Source organism: Macaca nemestrina, chromosome 11, assembly GCF_043159975.1.
Source record: "Macaca nemestrina isolate mMacNem1 chromosome 11, mMacNem.hap1, whole genome shotgun sequence".
Classification (NCBI taxonomy): domain Eukaryota; kingdom Metazoa; phylum Chordata; class Mammalia; order Primates; family Cercopithecidae; genus Macaca; species Macaca nemestrina.
In genome coordinates, this window is record NC_092135.1 from 75,368,970 (window position 1) to 75,389,644 (window position 20,675).

A 20,675-nucleotide genomic window follows, 5' to 3' on the forward strand; every position below is an offset into this window, starting at 1 on the left:
TGAGAAAGGGCCGTGTCTGCCTCATTACGAGGCTGCCGGTTTTTCAGTATGACTGGAATTTAAGGTTTAATTGTGGAGTAGAACAGTCTGTAGGTCTAGGGGCAGAATGGTAAGGACTACAGGGTAGCTGGAGAGATAATTTGGTCTTTTCATGCCTTTTAAAATGGTTTGAACTTTTATCTAAAAGACTGGGCTACCTCCGTAGGTAGTCACTAACTGTATGAATTTAAGGAAGGGACAAACTTATTATAATAAAGTAAGCAAAGAACTGTAAGATTGGGCTGGGCGTGGTGGCTCACACCTGTAATCCCAGCACTTTGTGAGGCTGAGGCGGGTGGATCACTTGAGGCCAGGAATTCAAGACCAGCCCGACCAACATGTTGAAATCCCGTCTCTACTAAAAATACAAAAATTAGCCAGTGTGGTGACGCATGCCTGTAATCCCAGCTACTCGGGAGGCGAAAGCACGAGAATCGCTTGAAGCAGGGAGGCAGAGATTACAGATTGCAGTGAGCCGAGATTGTGCCACTGCACTCCAGCCTGGGTGATGGAGTGAGACTTTGTCTCAAAAAAAAAAAAAGAAAGAAAGAAATAGAAATATAAGAAGAGATATGGTTTATTTAAAATTTATGAGACTAAATTACTGTAGTTAAATGAGATTTTATTACAAAGTACATGCAACATAGCATACTGATATAAGAGCATGAACCATGAAGTCTATCAGATCTGGATTTCCATCCTGATTCTACTACTAATATTTCCATGTCTTTGTATAAGTAAGATAATTTTCAGTGCCCAATGTCCTCAGCCATAAAGTGGTAGTAATAAAATTGTTCATCTTCATAAATGTGTTATAAGGATTAAGTGAGATTATGCTGAACAATTTAGTGTAGTAAATACTATTGTGGCTGCCTATTATTTTGATATCAGTGATCTTCTGATCCCTAATCCCCATTTCAGTTTGTGAATATAGAGTTATTTTAATATAGGCCAGGAGACAGCATGATTGAAATAGTAAATTTGTATGAAATCATATTCTTAAATAAAATGTATTTTATCTGCTATTTTGACCTACCTGTATAATAACCTCCTGCCTTAAATGTGAATCATAAACTTTTTCTTGAGCTTTAAAAAATTTTCTTTTACTTCAGTTAAATCATTTGATGACAACCTTGAAAGTATTACTCTCCAAAAACCTATTTTCTCCACCCCACTAAGTTCTATATGTGATTAACCATATTAAGTTTAATGTGTTTGTCTTGTTTTGTTTTATGAATATTTCATAATGATTTTTTCAACAAGTAGCTTTCTCCTATTTTATATGCTATAACATGAGCAGTGTAATGAAAAATATAATAAATATTCAAGCATTTGAAATGCTTTCCATTCGGTTTCTATATATGGTATTTACTATATATGGATTTGTCCTTCTATTTAAAAAAGTACATTTTTGCTTTTTAACCCATGACTCACAATTTTTTTAGTCTTTGTCTACAATTAAAGAGATTAAATACTCAATGTCAGTTCTTTTTTAAAGTTTCACTAGTTATTCTTTGCTTAAATGAGGATCATCCTTTGGTATGTTCCTCAGGAAAGGCACATCAGGAATATATATTCCCTGGTTTTCTGTGGCTATGATACTTGAAGGACAGCTTGAGTGGATATACCTTTTGGTCATTAATTTCTTTAAGTTTCTTGAAAATGCTGTTTCCACTGTTACTTCGATTTTATACACTATTTTAAAGAAATATGATACCTGTTTAATTTTCTTAGTAGACTAATTTTCTCTTTTTGCCTGGAGGCCTTGAGGATTTTTTTTCTTGATTGCTGAAGTCTAATATACTTTTGCAACTTAGAGTTGATAGGCCTGGGTTATTTGGCTTCAGTACCCACTGGACCCTTTCTATTTGTAGATTCAGGTCTCCTTTTATTTCTGTAAAGTTTTTTTGGATTGTAGTGTTAAATATTAGGATTGTGTTGTTTTTTCTTTTCATTGTTTCCGTTTTCATCCTCAGGGATATTCATTATACATATGTTTGACTTTCTTTGCTAGTTTTCCATTTCAGTCACTTTTTCTCTGACCCTTTTTCTCTGACTTCTTAATTTTCATTCTCTTGATTATTTTTTTTTTTCAATGCCCTTTATTAAGTTTTAATTTGAATCTATTTTGTATTCTCCTTTGGGTAGTTTATAACATAGCCTTTACTTTTTATGTACCTTTTTTTGGTTCTGTTTCTTTCCTCAGTTTAGTCAGCTCTTGTTTCATTTCTTGTTGTTGGTTTTTGTTTGTTTGTATTTCTGATTCAAGGTATTTTTTCATACCCCTGATTGCTTGATTGACTATATTTAATTCGTGTTGTGTTACAGCTTTCTTCAGGATCATGGTTGGTTTTAGGGTCGAGACTTTTCACCAATAGTAATGTTTTTATTGGCATTTTCTGACTTTTGTAGTTGTTTTGTTTACAGATCTGGTCTGCCTTTTTCTAGTCCTATTGGTTACTTGGAAAGGGCTCCTATTTTGAGAGTGTTCTTTCCTGACACTTCTACCCTCTGCTATACTGTTTGTTTATAAATGGTGGCGTTTTTAATGAAGGAAGAGTTGGCATATCTTGTTTCTCTTTCATTTCTATAGGGTCTTTAGTTTCTCTTTATTACTTTATTCTTTCTCTTTACTGGCTTGTCTGCAAGGAGTCCGCATGCTTTTGCATGTGCACACGTCTGCACATCTTGCTTCTCCAAGGCAGCCATTTCTGGTTCCTCCCATTTTCAAACTTCTTCCCGTAGCCAGGGCTGTGGACTACCAAGTCCTGTATAATATTTTGGCATTATTGTTGCACTTTTGTTTTCTGGGAGTAATTTTGGCTGTACTTCCTCCAGTTCCTCTGTTACTTTCTACTTTTTGTGTGTAGTCTTTTAATAAGACTCCTTTTATTTACTTTTCATCCTTATAAGCTTATAGCAGCTGGAAGACTACAGGTAATCTGTTGAAATTTTTTCTTTTTATCTCTACTTAGAGGTAATTTGAAAGTTGCAGTGTTTTTTGTTTCCTTGTATGCTGAAGATCTAGGTCCTGTGTAGCTTTGTTTTCCTTGTTGATTTTTATATTTTGGGGAGTTGAAGAAAATAGAGGGAGAGAAAAGATTCATAATCAAATGCCTGCTGTTCTTAATCCTTGAGTCCTGAGAATATATTTTCAAATTATGAGAGTTACTTCAAGCAAATACTTGCATTTTATATCAAATGGCATTTGAAGCCTTCAGTTTTCTTTGAGAACAAACATATTTGAAAATTATAAAACAGAAAATTCTTAAATTTATTGACACTATTTTTTTTTTAAGCAGAATGGAAAATGAATGACATACAAGCCTCTCTGATGTCACATTGCCATGGAGTTATTTGGAAACAATTATATAAAGTGAATATAAAATACTGGCATAACATACATATAATTAAGTAATAAATAATTTAGTTTTATATCGCTCTATTGAGATAATATTCCCAGAACAAAAGAATCAATAAATACATTAAAACTCCACAGAAATTGGCCTTTTGATGCAGTGAATTTGGAATATCCATTTGTGATTGGCTGAGTTTGAACATAAGTCAGAATGGAAGCTGCCCCTGTCAAACTGCATTTGGAACCTGTATGGATTTTTATCTTACACTGGGACCATGCAGAATTCCTAGCTGGCTTGTTGCACAGACTCACCTCTATCATTTCATTAACTTTGCAATAATGCAATGTCTCATTTTATACTACTAAGTTTTAAAAGTCTCATTTATAGATTTATGGTGAGTTTCACTTTTAGATTGCCTACAGCATATATATGAAGCAATATACAGAAATTTAAGTCATGATGCCTTCTTACTAGTACCTTAGAATTTTGATGTAGAGTGAGAATTTTAAAGAAAGTTTGTTAATATAACAGTATATACATTTAAGAGTAAACTTTTTGAATAAGTAATAACTTGTACATTTATAAAATTTGGCTATGTAGAAACAGGAAATTCAGAAGTTACTCAAGAATGTTATAGGGAAAAATTTGCCTCCTATCCCTGTCTTTCAGGCATCTTCCCTGTCCAGAGTCAACACTATTGCTACATATAACTGATGCAGGATTTTTGCTCCTTAGCTCAGCTAAAATCTTGTTGTATGACTAGGAAAAAATTAGCCATGCAGACACGTTGAAAGGTGAGGAGAGCGGAAGTTACTTAAAAAAAGCTCTCAGCAAAAAAAGGGGTTCCGCCAACGGGCTCCCACCTCACAGATCAAAACCAGGCCACCACATGCACAAGCTGAAGAGCCCAGGCTTCTTCCCCCTGCACAAGACACACATTCCTGGTGGCTGCACCCCACTCTCCCAGTGCACAGGTAGTCCCCCAGTCCACTGTGGGCATGCCCAGACAAGGCCTTGGGTAGGTTCCCTCATCTGCACAAAAGCATCTGATGTAAACACTTGTGGAGCAGATTAGAGATTCTCTGGCACCCTCTCTTATCTGCCTCCTGTATCTATCATAGCCATGTATGTATATAATTTTTAAAAATGGGAGTTTACTACTCTTTGCTCATTACATTTAGAGCCAGTTCATTCTTTTTGACAGCTGCATGATATTCCATTCATTGAACATGCCCTGATGTATTTAACCAAACTCCTGTTGGTTGGCATTTAAGCGGTGGTCAATTTTGTCTTTGGATTATATTTAGATTATAATGCTGTGATTCAAAGAAATATTCTCAAATGTCTTCATTTCTTAGAATTTAGGAAATACTTCACCAAAAGCTTAGAACTTGGAGTTTGGTTTTGAATAGAAATGTTTTCCTGGTTAAAGTCAGAGTTTATATTCACCTTCTTTAATGAATTTCAATCTTTCATTCAAATCTGAGTTTTGAGTTTGATCAAGTGGTTATTAAAGTTTTCCATAGTCTGTGGACAGATTAGAGCAATAGAAGAGATGATTCATGCCTTTAGAAATTTCTGCCTGACAGATTTCCAATTTATTTGTAACAAGAACTAATTGTGAACATGAGATGTTAATTCCAAGATATCAGGAATTTCTAGAAGTGTTGAGAAGAGTGGAAAGAATGACCGATAATCTTAGTGACATTGTCAGTATAGTGGAAGGAAATTAGCAAATTAAAGTGATACTACTTGTCTTGGTGAGAAAGAGTAGATATGGTAGATAATTCTGTGTTGCTGGATAAGACAGCATAGTATTAATAGGTAACCTGTCAACCCTTTGCCTCTTCTGACAGTTTTAGAAGTTCACCTCAAAAAGAAACTGTATCTTTTAGCTATCACCATTCCTCCCTCCAGCTCCCCAGCAATCCTACCCCAAGCCGTAAGCAACTACTGATCTTCTTTTGGTTTCTATAGATTTGCCTGTTCTGGAAGTTACACAGAAATGGAATTATATAATATGTAATCTTATGACTGGCTTCTTTCACTTACCACATTTTAAAGATTCAACAGTTCTAGCGTGTATTAGTACTTCATTCCTTTTTTTATAACTGAATAATATTCCACCGCATGCATATTCCACATTCTGTTACTCCATTCATTACTGAGATTGTTTCCACATTTTGGCTGTTATGAATTGTGCTGCATTAAATATTTGTGTACAAACTTTTGTGTGACATATTTTTATTTTGGGGGGTTTATAGCCTAGGAGTGGAGTTGCTGGCCATATAAGTCATAACCCTATGTTTCACCATTTGAAGAATAGCCAGACTGTTTTTTAGCATGGTTGCACCATTTTACAATCCCACAAGCAGTAAATGACCGTCCCATTTTCTCCACATCCTTGGCAACACTGACTTTTAACCTTTTTTAAATAGTAGCCATTACAGTAGGGATGAAGTGGGGTCTCCTTGTATTTTGATTTTTGTTTCTAGATGACTAATTATGGTGAGCATCTTTTCATGTGTTTATTGGCCATTTGTATATTTTGTCAGCAGAATGCTACTCAGATTCTTTGACCATTTTAAAATTATTTGTCTTTATTACATAATTATAAGAAGTCTGTGTTCTAGATATAAGTCTTTGTCAGATAAATGGTTTGCAAATATTTCCTCTCATCAGTTTCTTGATGGTGTCTTTTGAAGTGCAAAAACTTGAAATTTTGGCAAAGTCAAATTATCTATTTTTTCCTTTAGTTGCTTGTGTATTTGTTGTCATATCTGAGTATCCAATGCCCAATTCAAGGTCGTGAAGATTTACCCCTATGGCTTCTTCTCAGAGTTTTATAGTTTTAGTTCTTGTATTAGGTTTTTGATTCGAGTTAATTTTTGTATTTGGTGTGAGGTATAAGGATCCAACTTCATTCTTTTGTGTGTAGATGTACATTTGTTCCATCATCATTTTAGAAAAGTCTGTTCTTTCCCCTTCTGAATGGCCATGGCACTTTTGGCAAAGTCAGCATGGTTATTTCTGGATTCTTCATTTTTTCCCCATTGATTGCTAAGTCTGTCCTTATGCCAGTACCATATTGACTTGATTACTTTTGAGTTTTAGCACATTTTAAAAGTCAGGAAGTCTGAGTCCTTCTTTGTTGTTCTTTTTTGATATTGTCTTGGCTGTTCTGGGTCTCTTGCAATTCCATATGAATTAGAGAATTAGCTTGTCAATTTCTACAATGAAGTCAGCTTGGATTCTAATAGAGTTTGCATTGAATCTGTAGGTCAGTTAGATCAATTTGGGGAGTAGTGCCATCTTAACAATGTTGAGTCTTCCAATCCATGAGTATGAGATATATTTTCAATTATTTAGATCTTTAACAATGTTTCACAGTTTTCAAGGTGTAAGTTGGGCACGTCTTTGTTTTATTCTTTTTGATGCTATTGTAAATGGAATTTTTTTTTAATTTTGATTGTTCATTGCAAGTGTGTAGAAATACAGTTGATTCTTGTACCCTGCAACCTTGCTGAATTCCTTTTTTTAAGTTCTGTTAGTGGATTCATTAGCATTTTCTATATGCAAGATCACATCATCTGTAGAGATAGATTTACTTCTTTTCCAATCTGGATACTGCTTCTTTCTTTTGCCTGGGCTAGAACATCCCATATAACATTAAATAGAAGTGGCAAGAGCAGAAATCTTTGTCTTATTCCTGATCTTAGGGGGAAAGCATCCAGGCTATCCCCAGTAAGTATGATGTTAGATGTGGGTTTTTCATAGATGACCTTAATCAGTTTGAAGAAGTTCTCTTCTTTTTCTAGTCTATTGAGTGTTTTGATCATAACAGATGTTGGATTTATCAAATGCATTTTCTTTATTGAGTTGCTAATATCATTTTTGTTTTTTATTCTGCTGATATGTTTTATTACATTAATTGACTTTTGGATGTTAAACCATCCTTTCATTCCTGGGCTAAACTTGGTTATGGTATATAATTTTTTTTTTGTTTTTTTTTTTAAGATGGAGTTTCACTCTTGTTGCTCAGGCTGGAGTGCACAGTCTCGGCTCACCGCAACCTCCGCCTGCCGGGTTCAAGCAATTGTCCTGCCTCAGCCTCCTGAGTAGCTGGGATTACAGGCGTGAGCCACCATGCCTGGCTAATTTTGTATTTTTAGTGGAGATGGGGTTTCTCCAGGTTGGTCTCAAACTCCTGACCTGAGGTGATCCGCCTGCCTTGGCCTCCCAAAGTGCTGGGATTACAGGCATGAGCCACTGCGCCTGGCCTAATTATTTTTATATATTGTTGGATTTGGTTAATAATATTTTGTTTAGTATTTTGTTTTTTTGCACCCATCTTTATAACAGATTGATCTGTCATTTTCTTTTCTTGTGATGTCTTTGGTGGTTTTGAGACACTGGCTTCATAGAAGGAGTTGGAAAGTGTTTCCTCCTCTTCTACTTTGTCAAAGAGTTTGTAAAGAATTGCTATTAGTTCTTTACAACCGATTGTAAAGTGCTTGGTGATATTCAGTAGTGAATCTTCTGGGCTTGGACTTTTCTTTGTGAGTATTTTTTGGATTACTAGTTGGAATTAATAATTCAGATTGTCTTCTTGAGTCAGTTTCAGTAGTTTGTGTCTTTCTAGAAATTTTCCTATTTTGTCTTGTTATGTAATTTATTGCTATACAGTTGTTCATAGTGTTCCTTTATAATCCTTTTTATTTTTGTGAGATTACTAGTAATATCCCCTATTTTATTTCCAGTTCTAGTGATTTGTGTCCTTTCTCTTTTTTTCTCAGTCACGTTAGCTAAAGATTTGTTAATTTTATTGATCTTTTTGGAGAACTACCTTTTGGTTTCATTGATTTGCTATCCTTGATCTCATTAATTTCACCTCTAATCTCTAATAATTCTTCTGTCTGCTTGCGTTAGATGTAGTTTGCTCTTCTTTTTCCAGTAGCTTAAGGTAGAAGGTTAGGCTATTTGAGATTTAAAAAAATGTATACAGACATTTACCATCACAATTCTCTCTGGGTATTGCTTTATCTTATCTGATAAGTTTTGGTATATTGTATCTTCCTTTCCATTCTTCTCAAACTGTTTTCCAGTTTCCGTATTGATTTCTTCTTTGACTCGTTGATTATTTAGTAGTGTATTGTTTAATTTTCACGTATTAGCTAGCTTTCCAATTTCTTTCATATTAGTTTCTTATTTCATTCCATGTGGCTTGAGAATGTACTTTGTATTATTTCAGTCTTGGGAAATTTGTTCAAGTTTATTTTATGACCTCGCTAGCATGTAGTTTATCCTGGAGAATGTTCTGTGAGCACTTGAAATAAATGTACATTCTTCTGTTGTTGGGTGGAGTGTTCTATACTGTTAGGTCTAATTGGTTTATAGTGTAAAAGTCCTCTATTGCCTTCTTGGTCTTGTGCCTAGTTGTTATGTCCATTATTGAAAATGGGGCATTGACGTCTCAAACTGTTATTGTTGAATTATCTATTTCTCCCTTCATTTCTGTCAGTTATTACTTCATATATTTTTGTGCCTTGTTATTAGGTGCATTCTGTTTATATTTGTTGTTTTGTCTTCCTTATGGCTTATCATTATAAAATGCCCCTCTTAATAGCTAGTAATATTTTGTTTCAGTCTGTTTTGTCTGATACTAGTATATAGTCACTCTAGCTTTCTTGTGGTTGCTGTTTGTATTATATATATTCTTTCTTTCGATCTAGTCATATCTCTGAATTTAAAGTGTAGATTCTGTAGATAGCAAATAGTTGGATCTTTTTAAAAAACAATCTCACTATCTCTGTCTGTTCTTCTGTTTAGTCCATTCATGTTTAATGTTGTTATTGGTATGGTTGAATTTATGTCTGCTTTATGTCTGCTTTTTTTCCCCCCCCCCGTGGGTCTCATGTCTTTTTGTTTCTGTAGTTTGTGATTATTGCTTTCTTTTGCCTTAAGTGAGTATTTTCTAATGTAGCATTTTAATTTCCTTAGTGATGTTTTTCTGTATACTTTTTTGAGTTACCTCCTTAGTAACCTCTATAAATGTTACAAACCAACAATACATTGCTAACGTTACTACTATATATAATTGGCTTTCAAAGAAGCTGAAAGAAGAAAGGAGAGCAAGTACAGGTTGAGCATCCAAACATGAAAATCCAAAATCCAAAATGCTCCAAAATTTGAGACTTTTTGAGCACTGACTTGACACTCAAAGGAAATGCTCCATGGAGCATTTTGGATTTTGGATTTTTGGATTTGGGATGCTCAGCTGGTAAGTAGAATGCATATATTCCAAAATTCAAAAAATCCCAAATTGAAAACACATCTGGTCCTAAACATTTCAGATAAGGGATACTCAACATTTCTAGACATAGAACTTTTTTTTATATTACCCATTTTGTTTATCCTTTGTGCTTCTCTTCATTTGTTCCTGGGGGTTTACATTACCATCTGTAATCGTATCCTTAGCCCAATAGAGCTTTACTTTCACTTGCTTCTTTTGTGCTAGTATTGGCACATATATCACATTTGTATATGTTATAGATCCAAAAATACATCATATATGTATTGTTTCATACCAGTGTTTTTTAAATCAGATGTGAGAAGAAATATGCATTAATACTATCTTTTGTAATTATGTAAAATAGAAGAAGACTCAAAAGTGCTCTTTTTTTGTATATGTTAATTTGAATTACTGTTTGGGGTCACCTGCTTTTAATTTGAAGAACTTCCTTTAGTATTTATCGTAAGCCTGTTTTCCAGCAATGAAGTCCTCTCAGCTTTTGTTTATCTGGGAATGTCTTTATTTTGTTTTCATTTTTGAAAAGTAACTGCTGGATGTTGACACATTTTTCCCCCTTTCAGCATTTTGAATATATTATCCCACCACTGTCTGACTTTCATTGTTTCTGCTGATAAGTCAGCTGTTAACTTTATGAGTTTTCTCTTGTAATTGATGAGTCATTTTTCTCTTGCTGTTTTCAAGATTTTTCTCTTGCCTTTGACTTTTAGCATTCCTGCTATGATGTGTCTGTCTATGGATATCTTTGTATTGCTCCTTTGAGCAATTTGTTGAGCTCCCTTGATGTATAGGTTATTGGTTTTTAATAAATTTAGGAAGTTTCCAGCCATTCTTTCTTTGAATAATTTTTTCTGCTCCTTTCTCTGCTTTTCTTCCACTACTCCCGTTACACATAAATTGCTGTGCTTAATGGTTTCCTGCATTTCTCTGAGGCACCATCCATTGTTCTCTCTGTTCTTCATATTGCATAATCTCTATACATCTATCTTCAAGTTTGATATTCATTCTTTTGCCAGAGACCATCTGTTGTTAAGCCCTTCTAGTGAATTGTTCATTTCAATTATTTTGCTTTTCAACTCCAGAATTTCCATTTGATTCTTCTTAATAGTTTATCTTCATTTATAATCTTTAATGATGTGACATTTTCATCAGAATAATCCAGAATAATCCAATCAAAATCAGACACTTTAGAAGGGATAGTTCTGGAGGTTAGTGTTTGGGATTTTTTGGAGGAGCACAAGAGGGGTCCTCCTGAGCATTGTCTCATAGGCAAACTAGATGGGCTACATTTTAGGCTGTATCTCTAGTGAATCTACCTGTGTCTTCCCAGTTACCTTTTTACCACATCATTCACTGTTTTTGAGAATGTCCTTGTACTTGGACTTCACCATGCTCTGTTGCAAATAAAGTCATTTACGTTGGAAAGAGATTAGCAGCTATCTGTCTTATGACCTGTTTCTCTCCCCAGAGAGAATCTCTGAACCATGGCTCAGGAGTTAGGGGTGGGGACAATGGCATGTTTCTATCTGAGTAACACCTCTGCTTTAGGAGCTGAATGCTGGGAGAAAGTGGGGTAGGAAATTAGGTTATCTAGGTTTGCTTCTGCTGGCAAGAAACCAGCCCTTTATGAGCCAGAGCAAGGGCATTGGGACCCCAGTTTTAGTGTGCTACCCTCAAGGTAGAGCTTTTGTCCTACCAGTTGGGGCCTGGAGCTACAGGGGAGCACTACCTCCCAGCTGCACTCACCTGGAACTTAGCCTTGGGAAAAGGTAGCTGGGGTCAGGGTATTACATGGAATAGGATCAATTTTTTTTCTGAAATTAAGAAAGTCTTTACATAGATATTCAAGAGAAAGGAAAACGTGTGTCCACATAAAAACTAGTACATGTATGTTCATTGCAGCGTTATTAATAGTAGCCAAAAAGTAGAACTCCATATGTTCATCAACTGATAAAGAGATAAACAAAATGAGTTATACTATAAAGTGGAATAATATTTGGGAATTAAAAAGTAATGAAATATTAATACGTGCTATAGCATGGATGAACCTTGAAAACATTTTGGTAAGTAAAATAAGCCACTCACAAGGCCAGATATTATGAGATTCCTTTTACGTGAAATGTCCAGAATAGGCAAGTCTGTTGTATAGATAGAAAATAGATTTGTGGTTGCCTATGGCTAGAGTGTGGGAGTGGAAATGGAGAGAGTTTGTTTAGTGGATATGGTTTCTTTTTGGGGATGATGAAAATGTTCTAAACTTAGATTGTAATGACAGTTGCACATGTCTGTGAATATACACAAAACATTGTATTTTGGGGCTGGGCGCAGTGGCTCACGCCTGTAATCCCAGCACTTTGGGAGGCTGAGGTGGGTAGATCACCTGAGGTCAGGAGTTCAAGACCAGCCTGACCAACATGGAGAAGCCCTGTCTCTACTAAAAATACAAAATTAGCCAGGTATGGTGGTGCATGTCTGTAATCCCAGCTACTCAGGAGGCTGAGGCAGGAGAATTTACTTGAACCAGGGAGGCGGAGGTTGTGGTGAGCTGAGATCATGCCATTGCACTCTAGCCTGGGCAACAAGAGCGAAACTCCATCTCAAAAATTCAAAAAAAATAAAAAATAAATGTATTTTGCACTTTAAATGGGTGAATTTTGTCTGTAAATTATGTCTCAGTAAAGATGCTAAAACAAAAGAGAACGTTTAGTCACTTTTGTTCTCTTTTAAATTTTGTAAGGTATATCTATTTTGTATTAAAATATTTATGAAGCCAAACTTGCAAAGCTTTTATGATCATACAAGTCATAAGTTATTTTATAACCTCAGTAGGAAATCATGTTTATATAGTGGTGAATATGTTGTGATCTAATGTAGTTTGCTTTTCATAGACTTGTCTTAGTTTTTAATCCTGTGTTATATATTGACAAGTTGTTTCAATTATATTGTAAACTTATTGGAAGCTTTGGTTTTTGCAAAACTTTAAAATTTCTTGTGTTATGAAGATCTGCAGTTTCAAAGAGTTCTCCCCTTCTTTATTCTTTTTTTAAAATGATGCTCAGAAAATTTACTAATAACGTTATTAATTTCTAACATTTGTACATCAGAAACCATTCATTTGAAAAGCTTGGCTTTGTGAATATAATAGTTTAACTTATTTTTTCCTCTCTAATTAGTCCTTACCCTTATGAAAAAGAAAAGAGCATTTAAAAAAAATTTTTTTTACTTTTGTTTTTTCATTTTTTAATTTGTATGTTTATGTATTTTTCTTTTTAAAGAGCATTTCTTTTATTGGTGGTCATCTTATGTTAGACGTTTATAATAACTACTTTGTCTCCATCTGGTGTTTTTTGTTTCTTAAAAGGGCATCTCAGTAATGCCTTTATCTTTTCTTTGTATTAATTCTTAGGGAAAAAAGCGAGATAATATTTCCTCAGATTTCTTGTATTATCTTAGATTCTCATTGACGGTTAGGGTTTTTTCCCCCAATAAATTGTTTTTAAGACTAAAAATAAGCACAAATATCAAAATACACTTTAGTCTGAATACATATAAGACATAAGAATCCATTGTTTTTGATTTTTTTTATTTTAGTAAGTTGTAATACTTTAACAACCATTTAAAAGTAACCTTCTTGAAGAAAGTTTACTTTAAAATGTTGAAAAATATTTGTACATAACTAAGTAAAGCATATTCCTAAAGCTTTTTTGGGAAATTATAAAATTTGCTTAATTTTATAATTTTTTCTAGAATGAGTAGAGTAGCCATTATTCCCCAGGTAGATGTCATAAATTTAAATATGCATAATAAATTGAATTAATAGATTAAACAGATTTAAATATGATTTAGGAAATTGTCATGTGATGTACTGGATTATTCCCCCTTCTTTTTTTCAGGAACTCTTGGTGTAATAACAGAAGCTACAATAAAAATCAGACCAGTCCCTGAATACCAAAAGTATGGCTCGGTAGCTTTCCCTAATTTTGAACAAGGAGTAGCCTGTTTAAGAGAAATTGCAAAACAGGTAAAATAAAAAATATATGTATATACATATATATGTTTATGTATTTATATTTTTCAAATTCTACTACATAGTTGATTGTGATATGTTACAACTAATCTTCATATTTAGTTGTATTATGTTTGTGGTTTTTACCCAGTTCTATATGAAAAGGTAGTGTTGTATAGTCATCCCTTTAAGTGCAGTTACTATTTCTATCAAACCTATGTCTTGGTCTAGATGGCTATATGATTGTAAGCCAAGGTAAGATACGTACTTTGATAGCTTTGGATAACTTTGCCTTTTATTGACTATTATGTACCTTAAGTTATTTTTGGGTAAGATATTTTATGATTAATTGAAGTGATATTTAATTTAAATTGAGACATTTATTGAAATTAAAAGTAATGGCTAAATATCAAAGACCCCAAAATTTAAATATAGATAATTCAACTTCATCAATTCATAGAATGTGCTGCTATTAGGCTATACTTTGTTTTATAATATTATCTAGGCTATAGCTTAAATTAAGGAATATAGTATGTATAATATGCTAAAAATAATTTTTATTTTCTCCTCTCAAAAAATATATTATTTAAGACTACATAATGCTAAGTAATTTTATTTATGTATTTAGTTATGTCAGTATGGAAATTTCCACATCTCTGTAGGCATTTGGTTTATTGTTCACAACTATTTATGAATAATTCTTAATTCAACTTTTCCCATCGGAGAAGAAGTGATGTACTCTAGCCTCTCTCTTTTTTTTTTCTTTCTTCAAACTCCTGGAATTTTACTACTTCCTATCAGTTATACCAAAGTAGAATCTTGAGGACAAGAGAGTTTTTGATGTGACCCATATAGGTCAGCTTCCTGATATCCAGAGCAGTGTGGAGGAAGAATCTGTTGAGGCAAAGGAATAATATCGAGCAAGTAGTCTATGTTTATCTTGGAATTTCTAAGGTACAGAAAGGGAAAATGATGAAGAGTCTCTCATTTTTCTGTCATCTCAAGACAACCACTATTAATACTTTAAAGAACTTTAAAATGAGAAAAAATATATACATTATTTACCCACATATATATCATTCCCAGTGCTGTTTATTCCATACACTCATAAAGTTTTACTTTCTGAGACATTCTGTCTGGCAGTTTCCCACTTTCATGAAGTCCAGCTATATGGCTACCTAATTCACCAGTTGATGGGATAATTTTTGTAATTTTCAAGTACCTTCACTTACTTGTCAGTTAGATTGCTAGACTTAGTATAGATCCTTTGATCTTGATTGCTAGACTACTCCTGGGTAGGGAGAGGATTCAAAAGGATGTATGGTCCTGGAATAAGCATTCTTGGACTTGTGGCAAGTTACTTTGGTAGTGGTAAGGCAGAAGTGATTCATAACAGTTGAAATCCTTACATTAGAGGCCCTAATTCACTAGAACTTTGGGGATATGATATTATGGTTAGGGAGCTAGAGTATACAGTATTAACACCATGTTTGCTAAAATGACAAGATGGCAATAATATTTAAAACATTAAAGGATTATTAAGTAGAGGAGGATTGGAGGTAAGTTTTTGGAGTGAATAGTATTTGTTATACTAAAGTAACATCAAAGCACTGAGTGGTGACATTCCAGCGTGTTCTGGTACTTGTTTTTAAAATCCTCCATCATTCAAAAGCAGAGGAAAGAAGTTTCAAATTAAGATACCCCAGATATTAAGAAGTAAAAGAACTTGCAGAGCCTTATGGTTTTGCCTATGAATTAATACACAGAAGAACAGGAAGCTAGGGTTTTTTGTTTTTTTTTTAATGACCAGAAGTTCACTAATTGAAAAATAAAACAAAGATGTTTCCATATATGTTTTCATTAATTTCAGATTGTTCTTAATGAGCAGCTTTTAAAATTTCAAGTGTTTTCCCTTTGTATTATAATTTATCGTTGTGTAATGATTTTGGATTACAGTCATTGGGTGAACATCCTAAGAATTTTTCAAAATGAATAAAAGGACAAGTTTTACTGATTTGTGTAAGGATGAAGGAAAATTCCATCCCCTGCTTGTCTTAAATACTTTTATTTTCCTTCTATCTTTGTTGAGCTTCACTATTCCCCCCCACAAAAGTGTGTTTTTTTGTTTATTTTTTAAGATGGAGTCCCACTCTGTCGCCCAGGTTGGAGTGCAATGGTGCGATCTCGGCACACTGAGACCTCTGACTCCCGGATTCAAGCAATTCTCTTGCCTCAGCCTCTTGAGTAGCTGGGATTACAGGTGACCACCACCATGCCCGGCAAATTTTTTTGTATTTTTAGTAGAGATAGGATTTCGCCATGTTGACCAGGCTGGTCTCGAACTCCTGACCTCAGGTGATCCGCCTGCCCCAGCCTCCCAGATTGCTGGGATTACAGTCACGAGCCACCGCACCCAGCCACAAAAAGCATTATTAAAGAATTGTAGTTCATATCATTTCTTGTTCAAGTCTTGAATGACATAATTCTAATTCACCATTATTACCTCTAATTTTATGAAAAAAAAATATGAATGCCAAATTAGATTTTTCCTTTTTGAGACAGGGTCTCACTTTGTCGTTCAGGCTGGAGTCAGTGGCATGATCATAGCTCAACGCAACCTCTCGATCTCCTGGACTCAGGTGATCCTACCACCTCAGCTTCCTGAATAGCTGGGACCATAGGCACACGCCATTATACCTGTCTAATGTTTTTTTTTTAAACTTTCATAGAGATGGGATCTCCCTGTGTTTCCCAAGCTGGTCTCAAACTCCTGGACTCAAGCGATCCTCCAGTTTAGGCTTCCCAAAGTGTAGAGATTGCAGGCATGAGCCACCATGTCCAACCCCAAATTAGATTTTTTAAAAATCACAGAAGTTATAAAAGTAGTTGGGATTTGTATTTATTTTCAACAAAAGATCTCAGAGAGGTCATGTTCAGGCTGTATTGACCAACTCTGCCTCTTCAATAATATCTCCCCTCTATAGAGCACAGATTTAGTAGACTTATAAATCTTTTGATTAGAAGTATGCATATTTTATGTTTTCTTGATGCTCCATCTACTTTTCCACACTGCAAATACTTACATGTAAATCTATCTTAAATTTCATTAGTAAGAAGTGATGTAAAAATGTATCAAAATACTAACTTTATAATTTCATTACAATGGAAATGTTGATTTCCAACATAAATAGTTGGTTTAATCTGATACAGTTTTTATAACAATTCGATATGCCCCTGATAGAAAGTGACACAGAAGACCTACTTGTGCTATTATTGAAAAGCAAGTATGGAATTTTCCTTCATCCTTGCACAAATCAGTGAAACTTGTCCTTTTACTCATTTTAAACAATTCTTAGGAGGTTCACGCAATGACTATAATCTGAATTCACTACAAAACACTATAGTGAGCCAGGCACGGTGGCTCACATCTGTAATCCCAGCACTTTGAGAGGCTGAGGCAGGCAGATCACTTGAGCCCAGGAGTTTGAGACCAGTCTGGGCAACATGGCGAAACCCTGTCTCTACAAAAAATACAAAACTTAGCTGGGCATGGTGGCATGTGCCTGTAGTCCTAGCTACTTGGGAGGCTGAAGTGAGAGGATCCATTGAGCCCAGGAGGTCTAGGCTGCTGTGAGTCATGATCGTGCCACTGTACTTCAACCTGGGCAACAGAGCAAGACCCTGTCTCAAAAAACAACAACAAAAAAAACTGTATTAGCTATATATCTTGTAACAAAATAAAGATAATGATTGATAGTGCTACTATGTGGTTAAAAAAACAGGTCATAAAGTTCCTTTCTAGTCTATAGTTATGACGATTTGGTTCTATGTACTTAGTAATTGACAATTTTTAGAGATATAAATATTATGGATTAGGAAGTTTGTCCTACTTGAAACTGATTTTAAAAGTCTAGATAGATAACATTTTATTCTCAAGCATTGCTCTTAAGAATGGAGCAATTACTAAGAGTAATTACTGGGATTTGGACATCTAACAATTTTGAGAACTTACATATTTTCCTTCTATTATAATGCACATATAGAGAGGCATTAATGTTTATCTTACCTGGAAATGGATAAAAGGTTTTATAATGGTTTAGGGAAAGTTATATATTAGTTTATAGAACATACAAGTCTCATATGTCAAGAGTGGTACAGTATTTGCTGCTTTCCTTTGTAATAGTGTTTTCAGGCAGAAAAATTGAAAAAAATCAGGTTTTGGCACTAGTCATTGTTCAATTTGGGATTTGGAATTTCAGTTGATAGCAGGGGAATTAAGATCCATTAAAGTAGATGGTACATGGTTTATGATTGTGCCAAATTCTTGATTGAATAATGAGTTGGTTGCTTGTAATTCTTCACTGTCATTTTATAGCACTTCCATCTTTGCAATATTTTCAGATTCAAGTTGCTTTTGAAATGGGAAACTGTATTTTGGATGAATATCTTTTGAGAAAGAACATACATGACTGTTCACAAATCGCAAAGTGGGCTATATGTATATTTTTATTACTATTCTTACTGAAGGAAATAAATTAAGCAACCTTATACTGGCAGCAGAAGGATTCTACTAAGGTCTCTTATCCGATCTTTGTCCATGTGAGGAGGTATCCTCTTTTAATACTTCACTGCCTCATGAAAAGCTAGAAAGGAGGATTTAGTGGAAGATTAATGTGATTCTTTCTCATAAGTGGCAGTCCAGTATAATCTCCTACTTTATTCAGTAGATGGGTAAGTGATTTTTAAGACTTTCTCAGAAAATACATTTCCTACTGTAACCTCTCAAGAGGAGGGAAATAATGTTTTTTAATCAGCATATCAGTGTTAGATATAACGTTTTATTATTCTCTAAAAGAGATAAATAAAATTGTTTGTTTGGAAATAACAATGTCTTTACAAGATTAAAAGGAAAACTGAGTGTTAAAACAAGCTCAGAAGCAATTTCTGAAATTTGGGGTTTTTTGTTTGTTTTCAATAAAAACTTAGTAGTTGTGCCCTATGGTATTTTGAGAGAAACATTCGTTCTAACGAGAGGAAAAACTGTATTTGGTATTGATTAGTACTCGTTCCTCTCAAAACTCTTCTCAGTAAAACCTAGTTTCTTCGAACTAGGTTTTCAGAATTACAGATGAAAAGGCAGCTTTTCTTCCCACTACCTTTTGACAGAGGGTAACTTTTCCTTCCTTCTATCACTTTTATTTTAAACAATTTTAAACTGATAAAGGTTTGGGGTTTTTTGTTTGTTTGTTTTAGTGATTTTAGATTATAATTTGGGAAGACAAATTTTATGAATTGTTCTGTTTTAAAATTAATTTATCTTGGAGGAGTTCAAATAAATTGGAAGGAGTCAGGGTTAGCACTTACCTTATAAAACACTTAAAACTTCTTTTTATTCAACAGTAATTCTTGGGAGTATTTATTACATAGAGAAACTGAAATTATTTTAAATCATGTTTTTGTGTCATGCTTTTCTTTCTCTGAAGCAGAGAGAATAACCCTAGTCAAATGTTTGGTTAATTGGATCATTTACTGTTTGATCAAGGAAAATTAAGACAGTTATGAGACATGTTCTCTACCAGAAGCTACTCAGAACAAGTTATTATACCTTTACTAAACTGAAAAACTATGAAGTTATAATTAGGAGACTGGCTTTTTGGTCTTTTCCTTAATATAAGTGGAGGACAATATTCACTCCCTATTATGTATTATTTTCTTCTTTAAAACCAAGCAACAATTGACTTGTCAAAATAAAAACTTCTTATTGTTTATCATACGGACTCCTAGCTGTAAGTCAGTATGTCATCTCTAAGATGACCAACGAGTAATAACTGTAGCCTTAAATAGTCTATCATTTCATCTGTGATACCAACTCTGACTTATTAGTTAGAAGAAGAATTTGTCTACATTTTAAGTTTTTATATCCAGAAATTCACATTTAACAGATTACCTTTTTTTTACATAGCCTTTTTTGAACTTTTTTTTTTTGAGACGAAGTCTCGCTCTGTTGCCCAGGCTGGAGTGCAGTGGCGCGATCTCGGCTCACTGCAAGCTTTGCCTCCCGGGTTCACACCATTCTCCTGCCCCAGCCTCCCAAGTAGCTGGGACTACAGGCGCCCGCCACCATGCCTGGCTAATTTTGTTTTTGTATTTTTAGTAGAGACAGGGTTTCACCGTGTTAGCCAGGATGGTCTCGAACTCCTGACCTTGTGATCCACCTTCCTCAGCCTCCCAAAGTGCTGGGATTTGAACTTTTAAATTAATCAATTTTGTTGTGTGCCTTTTATTTGAGGTAGTATGCTCTTAGCTTGATAACCAACATAATGCAATGGATAGTATGTAGTTAGATGTGGTTCCTGACTTCTAGTAATTACTGAGGATATTGCATATTATGATAATTTTTCGTGACCAAATTTTTGTATAGCACGTGGAGTTTAGTATTGAAACATTTGCTTCTGATGCAACATGAGATTGATAGACTATTTCCAATGTAGTCTCTAGGCTCAAGAATTTGGGCTGTTCCAGAGTCTACACAGGATGTTGGATTGACCCTTTGAGGAAACAAATGTTTTCAATCAAGTATAATTCATTCCTTAGCCATGGAGCAGAGTTATACAGCTGCCATTCAGTGCTTATACTTTTATAGTTTATCCTTATGACATTACATTAGCAGAAACCCCTCAGACATGTGAAATATATGCTAATATTGAATTTATTTTGCTGGTAACTAGTCTTTTAAGAGGTACCTTCTCAAATATGTCTCATCTGAATTGCAAGTTCCGATTTTTCCTGTGACAAGTAAGAGCTATGACTTAGTTTTAGAAAAACCAGTTTTGCAGAAATATTTTGATGTGTTTCTTAGAGGAATTTTTTTTTTTAGATGGAGTCTCGCTCTGTTGCCCAGGCTGGAGTGCGGTGGCATGATCTTGGCTCACTGCAAGCTCCGCCTCCCGGGTTCATGCCA

The 20,675-nt window shown here is 34.5% G+C and overlaps 1 protein-coding gene across 5 annotated transcripts in view; it reads left to right on the top strand.

Annotated features, from left to right (window-relative positions):
• The window catches only part of LOC105483174 (alkylglycerone phosphate synthase), a 171,032-nt gene that overhangs the window by 82,792 nt on the left and 67,565 nt on the right, over positions 1-20,675 (top strand). For all 5 annotated transcript variants that reach the window (XR_011609891.1, XM_011743862.2, XM_011743861.2 and 2 more), the window contains exon 11: positions 13,602-13,729. Coding sequence is in view for 4 of the 5 variants with exons in the window: in XM_011743862.2 (XP_011742164.2) it covers positions 13,602-13,729 (128 nt within the window). In the remaining variant the exon portion in view is untranslated. The remainder of the gene's footprint in view (positions 1-13,601; positions 13,730-20,675) is intronic.